At 36.0% G+C, this 16860-nt stretch overlaps 4 protein-coding genes and 2 long non-coding RNA genes across 11 annotated transcripts in view; 2 read left to right on the forward strand and 4 right to left on the reverse strand.

Moving 5' to 3' along the window:
- Positions 1 to 436, reverse strand: part of LOC117133556 — a 19462-nt gene extending 19026 nt beyond the window's left edge. The window contains exon 1 of the long non-coding RNA XR_004457434.1: positions 77 to 436. This is a non-coding gene — a long non-coding RNA (uncharacterized LOC117133556). The remainder of the gene's footprint in view (positions 1 to 76) is intronic.
- A 2583-nt stretch (positions 437 to 3019) lies between these two features.
- On the forward strand, positions 3020 to 4912 carry LOC117134311 (B3 domain-containing protein REM10-like). The gene is made up of 2 exons (XM_033292562.1): positions 3020 to 3466; positions 3619 to 4912. Exons 1-2 carry the CDS (start codon positions 3302 to 3304, stop codon positions 3874 to 3876), a joined length of 423 nt encoding a protein of 140 aa, XP_033148453.1. The 5' UTR covers positions 3020 to 3301; the 3' UTR covers positions 3877 to 4912.
- LOC117126668 (uncharacterized protein At4g04775-like) lies at positions 4379 to 4835 on the reverse strand. Its single transcript, XM_033275375.1, has 2 exons — positions 4668 to 4835; positions 4379 to 4597 (listed from the first exon to the last, which is right to left on the reverse strand). The coding sequence occupies exons 1-2, from the start codon at positions 4833 to 4835 to the stop codon at positions 4379 to 4381; spliced, it is 387 nt and encodes a 128-aa protein (XP_033131266.1).
- A 542-nt stretch (positions 4913 to 5454) lies between the features above and the next one.
- On the reverse strand, positions 5455 to 11115 carry LOC117134297. 4 transcript variants are annotated; one of them, XR_004458540.1, is made up of 3 exons: positions 9681 to 10590; positions 7753 to 9428; positions 5623 to 7654 (listed from the first exon to the last, which is right to left on the reverse strand). XR_004458540.1 is itself a non-coding variant. In XM_033292560.1 (3 exons), exons 2-3 carry the CDS (start codon positions 10524 to 10526, stop codon positions 8178 to 8180), a joined length of 2097 nt encoding a protein of 698 aa, XP_033148451.1. In that variant the 5' UTR covers positions 10942 to 11115; the 3' UTR covers positions 5623 to 8177. The 4 variants fall into 4 exon arrangements, 2 of the variants coding, with proteins under 2 accessions (XP_033148450.1, XP_033148451.1); XR_004458539.1 differs by having other exon boundaries at positions 5623 to 5954; positions 6036 to 9428; XM_033292560.1 differs by adding an exon at positions 10942 to 11115 and having other exon boundaries at positions 5623 to 9428; positions 9681 to 10526.
- Positions 6980 to 7980, reverse strand: LOC117126670. The gene is made up of 2 exons (XM_033275379.1): positions 7753 to 7980; positions 6980 to 7654 (listed from the first exon to the last, which is right to left on the reverse strand). Exons 1-2 carry the CDS (start codon positions 7978 to 7980, stop codon positions 6980 to 6982), a joined length of 903 nt encoding a protein of 300 aa, XP_033131270.1.
- A 1117-nt stretch (positions 11116 to 12232) lies between the features above and the next one.
- Positions 12233 to 16552, forward strand: LOC103870159. Of its 3 annotated transcripts, none has more exons than XR_004458559.1 (4): positions 12233 to 15355; positions 15582 to 15706; positions 15813 to 15984; positions 16059 to 16552. It is a non-coding gene; the product is annotated as an uncharacterized LOC103870159 (long non-coding RNA). The 3 variants fall into 3 exon arrangements; XR_633363.3 differs by having other exon boundaries at positions 12233 to 14988; positions 15167 to 15355; positions 15582 to 15984; XR_004458556.1 differs by having other exon boundaries at positions 12233 to 14988; positions 15167 to 15984.
- The last annotated feature ends 308 nt before the right edge of the window (positions 16553 to 16860 follow it).

The following is a 16860-nucleotide window of genomic DNA, read 5'->3' on the forward strand; positions in this document are numbered from 1 at the left end:
GCTACCTGTTCCAGATAACGTGGGCTAACGTACAGTGCTTTCCACCGTTTATTCGTCAACAACCGGGGAGGAAGACCTAAAAAAAATAGGATGAAATCTGCTTTAGAAGTTGCACTTGCAAACAAACGTCCTAGGAAAGAGCACATATGTTCTCGTTGCAGTCAAAGTGGACATAATGCGAGAACTTGTCCGATATAAGCAATTGCTTTTCATGTTGTTTTTAATACGGCTGGGTTTTGTGTTGTAATACGGCTGGGTTTTGTGTTGTAATACGGCTGGGTTTATTTTCATTGATTTGCACAACGGCTGGATTATTAATTGTAAATACGGCTGGTTTTGTGTTGTAATACGGCTGGGTTTTTTTTTTTGTTTTAATGTTCTATGACGGCGGCGTTAATGTTTTTCAAATTGTATTGTGGTTGGGTTTTTATTTTCATTGATTTGCCCGCTTCCCATTACTCAAGAGAGAACAACAACATCGAAAAACGAAATGTCCGTACTTAATTGCCCTACGTTACGTAATAGCCCCTACGTAATTATTGATTATAAAGTGGAATACGAAGTAGCGAATTAAATTAAGAGAAATTAATCTTCATTGGCTGAGATAATGTTACTCACACGCCTAATAATTGTCGTGATTTCTAATGTCAGCTCTTTTATTCAAACGCAGTTGAAAAAAACTTCCCCGCTAGAAACACGAAACGTCGCGAAGTCAACTAAGGCTGAGTTATTGTAATACACGGCTGAGTTATGGATTAAATTCCCGCTCAAAATAAGAAATAAGAAACGCCGCGATACGAAACTACAACCGTTAACTGCAGATAAATAAGGTACTTCTCAAACAATTACACATCTCAACTCTCTATCTTTACACAACTGTCCTCTCAGAGAAAATGGAATATTTCCCTCTGCTTGAATTGCCTGAAGATCTTCAGGCAATGGTGGTTGAACGTGTGGCCCGTAACTCCTTCCAAGATCTCTACCGCCTCAGAGCATCGTCCAGGTCGATGAAGGCGTTAGCAGAGATGCGTAGGGTATACCATTATTTCGATGTGTTATCCTTTCCTGGGTCTCATTATGCCATCTCAGTTGTTGAAAACTTGCTACGCTGAGAACAATCCAAGCACAATTTATGTAAAGGGTGTACAGTTTTTCTACTCATACGATGAGCAAGATTATGGCCTTTCTCTCCTCAGCGTGCAGCAGATGCAGGATATGAGCGTGCAGTGTATACACACGCTATGACTCAAGCAATCTTTTACGGTGATGCGCAGTATTTTTGGAGAATTCCAAGAGCAACTGTTGACAGGGTCGGGAAAACTTGTTCGAGATGCGAAATGGGGATGGGGTTTTGTGGCATACTGACGAGTTCCGTCAAATTAAGGCCATGTTCACTTCTACTTATGTTCTGTCCTTCTACCTTTGCCAATGTGCAAATGTTGTGGACCGACAATGTCTCTGCCTATGGCACATTGATGTGACTAAGGACGACAACATGTGTGAGCGCTGTTTCTGGATCAAAGAGATTTCCTTGTTCTTTCGTGATTTTGAACCGATAAGCCTGTTTAGGACACAAGTAAGTGGTGAAGATGTCTCTGCATCAGAATCTTATCTTTTTTATGTTTTTTTGCTATGCCATTATGTATGTCGAACAAAAAATTATATATTCTGTTTTTATGGTTGACTTATTTTCTTATGGCTGAGTTATTTTCATCTTATGGCTGACTTATTTTCATCTTATGGCTGAGTTATTTTCATCTTATGGCTGACTTATTTCATCTTACGGCTGAGTTATTTTCATCTTACGGCTGAGTTATTCTCATTTATTCTCTTATGACTGTTTTTTGATTGTTCACCTAAACGTTAAGACTGATATTTATTACATGTTACGGCTGAGTTGTTGTTTCGGAAGAAATTAACAACGGCTGAGTTAAATCCGAGTTACATAAACATAGACTGACTTATGAGTACAGAATATGAGTAAACAAAGAAGTAGTAGTAGCAACTAATACATTTAAGACTTCATCCTAAGACATTCAATAATTTTTATGATCTCAGTTATGTCTTTCTTCATATCATCTAATTCTGCTTTTATAGCGGCCAAATCCTGCTCTATATCGTCGCGAGTTTGTTTGCCACAACTACAAACTCTTCATCATGTGCTTCATCAAGCCATTGAAAACATGGTTTTGACCCGAATTTGCTCCACATCGATAAATCTTCTACCCGGATTCTTTATTGTACCTGACGTTAACACAATGGTAGCAGCTCCACAGTCGCACGTCCTTGGAATTCCACGCTGTAGATCCATCTAATTTATACATCATAGCCACAAAAAATAATGCAAAATCGAACAAGGCCAAAATACAAAAAATAATTCAAAATCGATTTTGGACGAAAGAGACTTACTTTAGGTTTTAGAAGTCGACTCTGGTTTTTCCTTTATCTTTTACTTGTAAATATTGGAATATAATAGGGAAATCATATTAAATATAAAGATCACGCGTGTCCAAATAAAATAAACATATAATGACCTCGATATCGTAAATTACTCGGACATGCGTGTCAGGACATAACTCGACACTGAGTTAAATTATGTATGACTCTTTTGGCCAACTTTTATTTTTCGACATCATTAAATATTAACAATTTTACGACTGAGGTTTAGTTTTCGGTATTATTAATTATTACATGTGTTACGGCTGAGTTTTATTCTTCGGCATTATTAATTATTAACAATGTTACGGCTGAGTTATATTTTCCGGCATTATTTACTTTACACAAGGAAAAAAAAAAGAAATCATTTTCGTCCCAACGCGAAAAAAAAAGAAAAGCTCTCGACGACAGGCGATTTCGAAGCGTCTCGATACGAAGGTAAAACCGAAGCCTCTCTTTTGCAGATTTGTGGATTCAGCTTAGGTTCGATGATGTTTTCTCTCCCCATTCTTTTCTTGTTTGCAGATGCCTAATTCGCACAAACCTCATTTCTTGAAGCCTGCTTCTTCCGATTTCCACAGTGGCGTGGTAGACACCACTCTCTATTTCTCATGTGTATATGTTCCTATTTTAGAGTTTGCTTAACTTTGGCTTTTCTGACCTGCAGACAATACCACTTGGCTTCTTCTCACAGCACATAGAAGGGAAGACAAACCGGAAAACATGGAAACTAAGATCGGACGCTACAGATCAAACTTGGGAAGTGATACAAGAAGGCAGGAGACTCACCGGAGGTTGGAAAGATTTCACCACAGCACATGACCTTCAAATCGGTGACATTGTCATCTTCAAACACGAAGGAGATATGGTGTTTCATGTCACACCATTTGGTCCTAGCTGTTGTGAGATTCAGTATACACATCCTCACATCATCAAGGAAGAAGCCGATGCGGATGATGCTCCTTCTTTCTCATTTGACTATTGTTTTCAGGCTGAGGTCACTGCTTCGAATCTAAAAGAAGACAAACTTGTGAGTCGATTTTCAGTTATAGACCATATTTAGTTAGTTATTAACATATGGTTTGATCTGTTCAGTGTCTTTACGTTCTGTGTTTGCAGTATTTAGTTAGTTATTAACATATGGTTTGATCTGTTCTGTGTCTTTACGTTCTGTGTTTGCAGTATCTTCCTGAGGGAGCTACGACTTGTACTGCTTTGAACAAACAATGCCAAGAGATAATACTTGTCAACAAAGAGGGAAATTCATGGACTGTGAGTTTGCGATTTAGCGAAGCAGACGGCATGTATTACATCAGAAGAGGCTGGAGAAAGTTCTGTCGTGCTAACAGATGCGCCATAGGAGACTTATTTGTGTTCAATGTGGTTGGAGATGGGAAAACTACTCCACTAATGTGTGTATGTCCGGAAAGGGAAGAGTGATTTTGAACCTAAACTTATGTATGTCGAACCAGAAATTTATGTATGTCTCTTTTTATGGCTGACTAATATTCATATTATGGTTGAGTTATTGTTTATGTTATTGTTTGATTATGACTGACTTCCACTGAACGTTATAGCTGAGTTACTATCTTATTATGACTGACGAATACTCATATAATGGCTGGGTTATTGTTTGATTATGACTTAATTAACGTAACGGCTGAGATGCAGTGAACGTTATAACTGAGTTATTAAAACATTATGACTGACGAATACTCATATTATGGCTGGGTTATTGTTTGATAGTGACTTAATTAACGTAACGGCTGAATTGCAGTGAACGTTATAACTGAGTTATTAAAACGTTATGACTGACGAATACTCGTATTATGGCTGGGTTATTGTTTGATTATGAATTAATTAACGTACTGGCTGAGTTGCATTGAACGTAATAGCTGAGTTACTAAAAACATTGCGTCTAAATTATGATTACAACACATGACTACGCAAAGAAATAGTGCCAAAATATGGCCATACCAAACCCACAAACCACCACTGGAAACATCAAACACTTCATCTTTTCCGCTTTACCGAGTTCTTTCTCCAACCGACCAACGTCTACTCTCAGATCTGATATGCCTTTGGTCATGTCACTCATCACCGATTTCATATCTTCTACCTCTTCCACCAAGCACTCGTCCGCCCATTTGAATAAATGTCTCTGATTTCACCAACATGCCCAGCTCTTAGTATCACATTGACAGTATAATGAATAAAATTAAAAATCAAACCTTAATATATCCTTTGCGACAGCAATAGTACAGTCTTCCTGGATTAGCCCGTGATGCAGATGTACATAATTCAGCGGGTTCACCACACCAACACTGTTTCGGCGTTCCTCTTTCCACATGCCGGCGGTGAAAGTAAGTGTTACCAGACACAGATGATGAAGAAGACATTTTCTTTGAATGAAAGAGAAATTGGTGTGAAAGACAAAGTTAAAACAATAGTGGTAGTAATATAAAATCATTTTTTTTTTTAAATTCAAATAAAGAGGAATAATTTAAATTAATAAACTATTAAATGCCTCGATATTAGGTTTGAGCCGTATTTTTCCACACACGTGATGCACTTTAATTATGACGAATACTCAATCAAATCAAGAAATACGAAAGGTTCTTTATTATTTTATCAAACACTTAAGTTGAATTCGTATTACGGCTGTGTTAGCGTCTATATTTTGGCTGAGTTAACGTAGACGTATTGACTGAGTTACATTAAAAATAACAATACCTCGATTATGTAAATAATCCGATACATGCGTGCCAGCCGTATAATAATGAGTCTCGATATTCTCAATGCAAACGAAATTTCTCATGCACATAATAATAAGAGAATAAAGGTCTCTAATAATAGTAGTCTCGATAATGTAATGACGGCCATAATAATGAGTCTCGATATTCTCAATGACGATGGAATTTCTCGCACGTATAATAATAAGAGAATAAAGGACTCTAATACTGGTCTCGATTAAGTAATGGCGGCCATAATAATACATTGAAAATAGCGTTAACTATGGCTTTGTATTTTTACAATATAAGGCTGAGTTATTAGTATCTTAATTCGTATTACGGCTGAGTTACTTAACTGAAACACTGACGTTTGACGCAAACAATTCCGGCTGAGTTAAACAACTTTATAAAACCTTAACGGCTGAGTTAAACAACTTTATAGAAACTAAACGGCTGAGTTAAACAACTTAATAGAAACTTAATGGCTGAGTTAAACAACTTTATAGAAACTTAACGGCTGAGTTAAACAACTTTACAAAAACTTGACGGCTGAATACAAACAAAAACAACAAATCAATTTCTAAAACCAAAATTATCAGGACCAAATTCTTCAAACATGTGGACAAGATCACGCCAAACTCTAGTTAGCATCCACGCAGGCTTCTCACCCCCATGTGCCCACCTCCTCTTCAAGAGGCGCATCTGACAACGAAACACCGTTCTGGCCACCAGATTAAAATTTGTCCAAACTTGAAAATTATATCTTCGTGCCCACGTGCGTTTGCGCTACAACAAAAAACCAATTTCCAAATGTAAGTGCTGTTATTATGTCTAATATCAAAAACAATTCAAAGATGTTGTCCTTACAGCGAGTTGAAGAAACCAGCGTTCCTTAAAATGATCGGGAATGGCGCGCCATGTCGGCCAATCATGAACCCATCCTTCTGCTAAAATCGACGGGATGGCCAGGGAGAGATCGCTTAGAAATTTAAACCAGATTACGCTGTCAAGCAAGACACCCGGGCCAGGGTATAGAACGGGAAGGTTTTCACGATTTTCAGAGTTTAGTATCTCATTGACTCTGTTCTCTAACCTTTCTGAATAACCAGGAACAATCATAACTTTGTAAGGCGATATAGAGATATTGTTTAGGTTTTCTAGTGAGATAAGGCGAGAAGGTGCAAGAGAAGGGGGCTATATATAGGGGAAGTATAGAAATTAAAGGTCGCGAGATAAAATATCTAAAATTTTCGCGCCATATGTAAATATTAACTTACACTAACAGGCTGAGTTATTAAGACCTTTACGGCTGATTTGTTGTTTGCCGTTTAGGGTATAGGGTTTAGTTATTTAGGGTTTGGGTTCCGAATAAGATTGTTTAGGGTTATGATTTATGATGTACGAACCACAAGATATGATAAATATCACAAATTCATAATAAATAACACAATAACAGTTTACGTGTTTTGAATCATGCTCACACCTCATATCACTGCCTAGAGTTTTAGGTACTCGTAAGAGACAACATATACCTCAAGATTATAATCGATTCCAAACTCGTATAGTCAACAAAGATCATGCTCACACATTGAGTTATTATTAATTATTTTGATAATTGGACTTTATATATAACATTCGAATGAAAAATTATTAATTATTTTGATTCTAGGGTATGTTTGAGGTATGACTGAGTTATCAATGAGTACTGGCTGAGTATTACTAATCGATACGACTGAGTTATTACAGCAGTTATCCAAAGTCAAATAGTTAACATAACAACAAACACAGGTTCACAAACAAACACAGTTTCATTATGAAAACAAATTGTTCATTCCAACATTTCCTCCTTCCTCGAGGATATCTGCTGCCATCTTCACCCGTAACCCTTGAATATTACTATCGTTTATGCCATCAAAAGTTACACCAAGCGCTAGACACTCCACAAACTTCAACGAATAAACCCCACAATCACCTGACATGTTGTTTTGTGGAATGTATCTTTTGCTCCTCCGTCTGAATGCGAACCTCTTCCTAGAATGCTTTCGGAGATCGGCAGGAATAAGCTCATTCAACATCCAGGGAAGCATCTCCAGTAGAGGTCTAAAAGCATTTAGCATTTTTTGCTCACTTTCGGGTGTTGACTCTCCATAGATTGGATCGTAGCAATCTATCTTCTCCTTGATCAGATCCACGTGAAACGCCACCCAGTGATTACCGCCGGTTTGAAGACATCCGTACACGTGATCCACATCTGCATACCACTTCAAGTTTGTTGTAAATTCTTCGGGGAATCTCCCGTTTACCAACGCTTCATAACCACAGTCTTTGAACTTGAACGAAGCAGGTTTCATCCTGAACTGCCTGTAATCGAGGGAAGCCCAAGAACTTAACAACCAAGGGTCTATGAAACCAATCCGCTTGGACCAGAATGGAGTGGGATCTCGCATGGACCTTTGTATGAGGACGTTCATATACGCAGCGATATGCTAGACAAAGAAAAATAATAAGTCAGCCGTAATATAATGAATTAAATATATAAGTCAGCCTTTATAGAATATATAAGTCAGCCTTAATAAAGACTTACATTATCAAACACCCATCCATATTCTTTGTCAGGCCACGGTCTTTCATGCATGAGTATGCTGTAGAAGTCACTCTCATGATCAGCTGAGGGTTCTTCTGGTTTATCTTTAGGTGCTGGTGGTTTGGGTGGAATTGCCTTAATGTGTTGCTTCAGTTTTTCCAGTCGCGCCGGATCAACAGGTGCGCAAGGGTCGTATATTACTGATGAAGGCGTAATGTTCTTCCTCATGCAAGTCGTCTGTCCATTGTCTCCAATGTACGGAAAAACTGGTGCTGAATCAAGGTTCGTCAATGAAAACCCTTGTGGAGATAACTTAACTGATTTCTCCCGAAGTTCCTTTATCACGGAAGATCTAATCAATTCAGCTGGCTCGACATCAGACTCCGCCGCCAATGCGTTATCTTCCGCAAGAACTTCGTCGTTGGTCACAACACATTCCTCAGACCGCTGTAACTCAGCCTCTTCTTCTTTCTTCTTCTTCGGTAACTCAGCCTCTTTTTCCTTCTTTTTTTTCGTAACTCAGCCTCGTCTTCCTTCTTTTTCTTCTGTAACCCAGCCTCTTGTTTCTTTTGTAACTCAGCCGCTTTTCTCTTCTGTTTCTTCTCCTCGTTCTCTTTTTTCTTAGCCTCTTGCTTCTCCTTCCTCTTCAACGCAGCCTCTGCCCGCTGTGCTTTTTTCTTATCCTCGATAGCCTCATCCTTTACAGTAACAGTACGCTTGGCCTTGCCCCGTAAGCCGCGTCCATAGGCTGGAACGTTGGCATCCTTACCATCCTTAGCATCCTTAGTAATCTTTGCAGGAGAAACACTGATGAAATCAATTTCATTAAAATCATCACCCAAAATCCTTCTCACCACTGTATCCTTCTCAAGCTCCGAATTCTTCTTTGCAGGGGTCTCAGCTAACGCTGGACTTTTGACTGACTTCTGCTGTTTCTGCTGCGCCGGCACCGGACTTTTGACAGCCTTCTCCTTCCGCTGCGGCGGCACCGGACTTTTGACAGCCTTCTCTTTCTGCTGCGGCGGCTCTGGACTTTTGACAGGCTTTTTCTGCTGCCGCGGTTCTGTCACTGGAGTTTTTACAGACTTCTCCTCCTGGGCCTGCGGTTCTACCACTGGACTTTTGTCCGACTTTTCCGGTGGCGACCTCCTACGAGGTGATGATGTCACCGATAAAGATTTTTCTACGCCGGCGGAGGAGAGTTTAGCATCGTTGTCGGGAATTTTCCTTTCCCCCAAAACTTTCAGACTCTGCTGCACTACAGCTTTCACCACGTTATCTAGGGTCTTCTCGTCCATCACTGGCCGGTTCCGGTCAAAATCGTAAGCGTCAAATTTTGCTGAAATATTCTGCAGAGCACTCACAAGATTCGTCAGAGTCGCTTTGTCCAATACAGCTTCCTCCTCGCTAGAACCCTTTCTCGTTTCAGCAGCTTCTTTCTTCTGCTTCTTTGTTGATGGCTCAGCTTCTGATGAAACTCCCTTCGTTTTCTTCTTCTTCTTCTTCTCATTCCCCTTCCCCTGCTCATCCCTCTGTACTTCCCAGAAACCTTTCACGTATCTACCTGCGTGTATGTCTTCTACCAACCTAACGAGTTGTGGGTCGTCAGGTTCATCCGACCATACAGGAAACATCTCTTCAATTGACTCCTTCATAACCATTCTCCTCAAACGGACCTGCAACACCAGTTTATCATAAACTCAGCCATCAAATAACACAAAACCAAGCCATCAAATAAATTAATTCGGTCACAATATAAAATAAACTCAGCCATCAAATAACACAAAACCAAGCCATCAAATAAATTAATTCGGTCACAATATAAAATAAACTCAGCCATCAAATAGACTAATTCGGCAACAATATAAAATAAACTCAACCATTAAGTAGCTGTTAACTCAGTCGTATAAGTAGCAGTTAAACATTACCTCGCCATGATCTTTGATTTCGTCAGACAAGACAGTATCAAAACTTGAACGTGTACGCCTTCCACCCCATCGCAAAAGAGGAACGTCTTCATTGTTGACCACTCTCCCAAACTTCTCACCGAAACAGACGATGGACTCATACGCCCAAACCAATAAAACGTCCTTCATGCCGCTTACTGTGTATGACTTTCCATCTGGAGACAGTGTTTTCAGAGAGTCAACAAGAACTTCGTATGCAGTCCGACCCCATGGATACGACCTCATGGCTTCATCGTCGAATACCCTTATTGCACTTTGAAAGGGTATCCTTGAATTGTGATGCAAACAGTACAGTCCCATGGCTTGAAGAAATAACATCCCCAACCACTTACGCTTTTCAAAACTCCAACCAGGACAGAACTCTAATGCTGCCTTCAGCTCATCATACTTGGGTCCCATCCCAAGCGGCACCTTCAACTCCTCCCAAAACTCTTTGTATTGATCAGGTTCAAAACTTTCTGTTGGCAATGGACCTGTGTTTAACCCAGTGATCTCACCAAACTCGAGCAAGCTAAACCTGATAACATCATCAACCACAACAGACCATATCTCCTTTTTATGCACTCGCAGCTGTCTACATAGCAGATAGTGTACGGTCCTACCAGACCAAATGCTTTCGCGTGAAAGTAGCCTAGCAACTACTCCAATGGGAGAGTTCACCAGTTCTTCCCACACATCGAGTCCTATTGTTTCTTTAATGTGGGGGAAATGTCCTGCACGGAAATTATGATTGATATCTTTACCTTCTAGGTTAGAAGGGTAAAGTCTTGGAGGGTAATCACGTGGTTCGACTTGACTAACATCCATCTGATCATATAACACAACAATAAATCAGCCACAACATAAAAATAACACAGCCATATCATAATATTAAAATATATTAGGTCATATATATAACTCAGCCATAACATAATAATTACTCAGTTATAACATAACCATAACTCAGCCATAACATAATAATTACTCAGTTATAACATAACCATAACTCAGCCACAACAAAAAGCCCTAATTCAGACACAACAAAAGCCTAGACAATCACATATCTCAGCCGCAACATAACCCTAACTCAGACACAACAAAATCCTCGACAAACCCATAGCACAGTCAACATAACCCTAACTCAGTCGCAACAAAAACCTCGACACACCCATATCACAGCCTCAATATATAACTGACCCACAAACTCAACCAAAATACAATATATAACGTCGCGACATCTTACCGGAAAAGATGAACTCGTTGATGAGAATGCGGTGAAGGCGATTTCGTACAGACGACGGTTTCTAAAAACTCCGACGAGACAGAGTTCAACGACAGAGAGTTATAGAGAGTTCAACGACAGAGAGTTAGAGAGAGTTCGAAGAAGTAAAGAACAATGTCGACGAGGGTTTCGAAGGGTGAGAGGATTTCGGTTTGCGGTTCCTTCTTCGACACAACACAGTTCTTCGTGTTCTTTTCTTTTCTTTTTTTGACAAAACCGTATGTATGATAGTGATAGTGATAGAGACGGTTTGGTTTCAGAAAATAACTGATGTGATGTGGATTTTTAATAACTGATGTGGCTTTGATCTTTAAAATTAGTTTCAGAAAATAAAACATAACAAAAGCCCCTTATTGTAAATTACTAGGAAAGAGAAAACATTCTAGTAATAAAACAAAGATGTACAACATTCTAGTAATAAACCATAAAATGTGTAACATTCTAGTAATTTCTAAATACAAAACAGAGATCTGCAGTATTTTGGTGAATTAGAAGCTATATTTGATGTGTAGTTTTCTCACAAACTGGAAACATCAACAAACTACCTTTGTATAAGTATAAAAAGAGTCTTAACAGCAAGTAGGGTTCAATGATATTTACTAATATATAAGCCCATATGTAGAAAAAGCATACGAGTGTACACAAGGATTTGGTGTATGTGTTTTTGTATATAGTATTCTCTCTAGACTACGATTCTTCTTTAATCTTCTTCTCTGAATATTCTTCTACTCAAGTCATTAGAAAATTATCAGTTACAGTACTACTTTGGAAGAAATCGTTTTACGTCAATTGATATGTTAGCTGCACAGAGTAAGTTTACAACATCTTACAAACGACCAAATTCGTATATTGAATCAAAAATGCACCCACTACAACTTTAAAAGAGAAATTTCCGATCCTACTTCCAGTGGGTGTAGACACAACAATACAATGATTTATGTCCTAAAGACTTCTTCGTATCCAACTACCGTTGGTCGAAGGTTTATACGCTTATCAAAGTTCTTTTTTTTTTTTGCTTATCAAAGTTCTTTATGAACTTAACTTAAAAAAAAATAGGGTTAATTTGCCATCTAACCAATTTTTAAAAGGAAATGATGAATATGTCACTGATTTTGACGTTACTAACTCAATAACAATTAGTGTAAAGTTGTGCTGGTTATGTCCTTATTCTTTCTAGGTAATCGGTGACAGAAAAAAATAGATAACGTCTACATAAAGAACATCTGGACGAGGATAAAGATTATATCGTTGATGATGAGTATGTGTATTGGATCATTGGTTATATGGTTTTGTGGTATTTTTGGTGGAAGACGCATGCAAGAAGGTTGAGATGTAATCGCAGTTTACTGAAGGAGAAAAACAGTGATTGACACACCATTGATGACGTTATGTTACAGGTACAAAATAATTGTATAAACTCTTTATAAATAGTAAAATATAAAATAGATTAGTTTTCCAAAACAAGATTAAGTATGGTTCTAGCTACTATTCCATTTACAGATCCCAGCAACACTCCCTAACACCCCCAAAACACTAAAACCAAACCCCCTCCACAACCCTTAAATACTAAACCCAATTTCCAACCCCTAAATACTAAATTCGAATCACTAAACTCAAACCCTATTCTAAACCCTAAACTCTAATCATTAACCCTAAACCCAAATATAAAATATAATATAAAGTTATAATACATATAAAGAATATGTGAATAGAAAAAATAAGCTATTCCACTTAACATAAATTGTATAGAAATATCAGAGCGTTGTAGATTATAAGATACCCAAATATAAAATACTATTCCATTTACAGACCCCACCAACACTCCCCTAACATCCCCAAAATACTAAACCCAACCCCCTTCCCAACCCTTAAATACTAAACCCAATGTCCACCCCTTAAATACTAAACTCTAAATCCGAATCATTAAACTCAAATCCTATACTAAATCCTAAACTATAATCATTAACCCTAAACTCAAATATAAAATATAATATGAAGTTATAATACATATAAATAATATGTGAATAGAAAAAATAAGCTTATTCCATTTAACACAAATGATATAGAAATACGAGAGCGTTGTAGATTATATAGTTTTGTAGTTTGAAAGGTGAAAAAGAATAACATTTCTTAATCATTAAACAAAATAAAACACGATAAACATTATATTACTTATTAATTATTAATGAATACTACGAAGAAGAGAAATGTTAATATGCCATCATGTTCCATTTCATTGAAATAATACATAAATACAACAGGAGTGTATATATTAAATAGTATAGTAATTACAATTATGCAAATAATACTACTATGTTATATACCTTTCTGCACTGAACATAGTATAGTTGCCGAATTATAAAATTTTTGTTGGTCATATAGTCCAATTTCCCAAAACAATCTTGGTTTAAATTCATTTTCAAATTTTTTTGTAGCATCATCTGCAAATTATGATTTTAAAGTAATTATTAGTTTGAATCTACTTTTATAAATTTATATTATAGTAGAAGACTATAATAGATAATTAATTTCATAATAATATAATTTTACAAAATCCTGTTCAGAATAGCTATTCAGTGTCAATATTACTTGATCTGAAAATGTAGTACACAATATATGTATTGAAAATATAATATTATGAATAAAATAACAATATTTCATAAAAAAAATACTAATAAAAATTATGGTAATTTTTAAGGAAACAATAAACTAATTATATATATAATAAAACCAATGTACAAAGATCATTTTCAAAAGGTAATCAAATAAAAATAAAACAGCAACCAATTATACTCTAAAAACTAACAATAATATTTTTTTAAATAATCTTAACCGGTTTGGATGATATGGTTTATTTGAATTTTTTAATAAAATATATGTATTCTTAAATAATAATTTTTTATTGTCATGCTATTTAACTAGCTTTAGAAACAAAATTTTAATTTTTATATTATCTACACCAATAGGTTTAAAAACATATAAAAGACAAGAAAAGTAACAATATATATATATATATATATATATACATATAAGAATGAAAATAATTCATGATTTATGCATTGAATTTCAGCTGTAATACAAGTACTTTACTTACTTTTATAATAAAGGTATGATTAACATTAAAAAGGTAAAAATAATTTCAATAATGAAAAATAATTTCAATAATGAAAAATAATTTTTAAAACATTTATTTTTAATAAAAACAACAAAAACAAATAGTAAAGATTAACATTTTTTTAGTTTAGAACAAAACAAATATTCTTACACGTATATTAACATATAATATATTTTAATTATTTTTTATTTGCTTGCCCGCCTATAAACCAGATTTAACCTTAGTATCATATAAAACAAACCAACTTCAGAATTCTACAATTTCACATGCAACACATCAAATTTCTTCTCCAGTTATTAAGAAGTATTTTAAAAGCAATAAAATTTAATACAAAAAGACTAGCATTTATTTCTTATTGGATCCTTAAACAGTATGGATAAAAAAAGATTAAAGCAAATAAAAATATATGCAAATTGCGTAAGAAAATAACAATACTAAAAGGCCAATATGCTGAGTTTATAGCCTGTCCACGTCACTTAAAATATTCTTCCAATCATAACATTTTATTTTGACACGTCAGTGCATCTTTAGTCTAGAAAAAAAAAATACCGGGCCATTAGTCTATGCTTTTAATATTTCGCAATGGCTCAGTTCAAGCCCATCTTACCAAAATCCTAAAGATAGTGGACGAGAATGACTTCTTCCATTTCCTTATCGTTTCAGCTCTCTGTAAATGGACGTTATCATCATCACTCTCGATCATTCAATGGTGTTCTTTACTTTTTCATCGCAGTTTTGTTCCACCTCCCTTTATATAGAGCTTGCAGTTCGTCTACAAGTTACTGATCGGGTCTACGGTTTCGATCCAGTCTCATCAATCTGAGATTTATTGTTACCCAAGAAGAACAGCGATGCTTGGAAGTTTGTCATGGATTTCTCCTCCTCATCTTCTGGTACGTATATCCTCCAATCCAATTTTTCTAAAGATACCATAATTGGATCTGTGTCCGTACCGGTACCAGGATCATGTTCTTCTATCTATTTAGATTTTTTAAATTTTCGTTTTACTTTGATCTTTGAAACAAAACTTACAGTTTGATACTGTATTCCACTGTTTCTTTTTTCACATAGGTACAATGCAAAGCCTACGAAGTAGTTGTGTTCGAAGATATCTTCCACGTCTTTCATAAATGAATGTTATTGATGCAACTATTCTGCCAAAAGTCGGTTTTTACGGGTCAACTCACAGAGCACGAAAAGTGACAACGACGGTGTGTGAATCAGAAGTTGCTATCAATCAAGCTCTTCGCATCGCAGTCGGTGAGACTTTATTCTTCTTCTATTTCCTTCAAGAGTTTGAAATAGCCAAAGCCTATTTCGTTTAGTGCCTGGACTCTCTTCTACTTGCTTTCTAAACCATTTGATCAGAACTCTCCATCTAATTTATCATGAGGAACACGTAGTTCATAATATTGGTAAATGTGGAAGTTTAATAAAGAAAGTGGAAAATTATTTACATTGTATAGTTCATGGTCTTCTTTTTCAGTTTGGCGTTAGTTGGTGGAACTCTTTTGTAGAAGATAATTGGCTTGGGTGGAGTCTTTTGCTGTATAATACAATTATCATAAGATTCCCAAAAGCCATGTCTTTAACAGTCCTCTGTGTGAGCAAGTATGTATTTTGAATCCTTCACATCTTTACCTGTTTGGGTTTTAGGTTAGTCTTATTGTTCTTGATGAGTCATTCATATAAGCTGTTTTTTATCTGATTGAGTCAGGGCATTGCTGGATTTGGTATTGGTGTAGCAACAGCGTTGTGTTCTTCGCTGCATTATATTTCTGTTTCTGTTGTACATTGATCTTGACATATTTAGGTGTTTGATCTTGGCATGAAATGGAACAAATGTGAAAAGGCAGTCGGTAGATTACATATATCCTACTTTTGATTAGGTAAAGTGTTCTCATTTAGAAACAAGAATTTGATTCCATCTGTTAGGTTTCTCATTGAGTTTGTTGATTCATAGATTGTTAATGGAATACAAGTGAGTGAAAATGTAACAGAAGCATCTACAAGAACATGTCAAGTGAGAAAATGTGTCTTCACATCATCTTTCTTAGCATGCGCTTTGCAAGACAACCGTACATCAACAGTAAGGTTTAATAAAATCACAACTTATATCTGCTTAATTGACTAGATATAACAGTGCTCTTCATCCACCATAGTTAAATATATCCTTCGACATTAATTCCATTGCTTGGGTATGCACTTGGAAATGGTATAACCCAAGAAAAACTAAAAGGATTAGTTTTAACTTAGTTGTTACATTTGCTTTTATTTTTCTTTCATTTTTTATATCATGATTTATTATCGTAATTTAGTTTTCTCTACAATAACTGTTAAAAAAATTTCTACTGTGTTTTCTTTTGCGTAGAGGGAGGAGGGAGGTTTTTGTAAAGGCGGTACAATTGATATTGATGAATACTTATGAATGATTATAAAAACTGTTATTTTCCAACTTTCGGTAGCTAACAAAAGTCAATTACAAGCAACACGTAATTTTGTTTATGTCCCATATGACAATCACAAAAAAAGTATGGAGTATGAAAGCATAAGACAATCAATCAGTAATAAGAAACTCTCCAGAATTTCTCAATAATAAATTTTAATATTTTTGAAATTTTACTAATAACATTTGACAAATATTAAATGAGTTATTTTTATCAATACAGCAGAAACTCTTTCATTTTTTCGTCATTTTCTTCTTAATTCCATTTTGTTTATTTTTTTTAGTTCAGATATTTTGATTTATTATTATTATTGAGATA

Source organism: Brassica rapa, chromosome A01, assembly GCF_000309985.2.
Source record: "Brassica rapa cultivar Chiifu-401-42 chromosome A01, CAAS_Brap_v3.01, whole genome shotgun sequence".
NCBI classification, from domain to species: domain Eukaryota; kingdom Viridiplantae; phylum Streptophyta; class Magnoliopsida; order Brassicales; family Brassicaceae; genus Brassica; species Brassica rapa.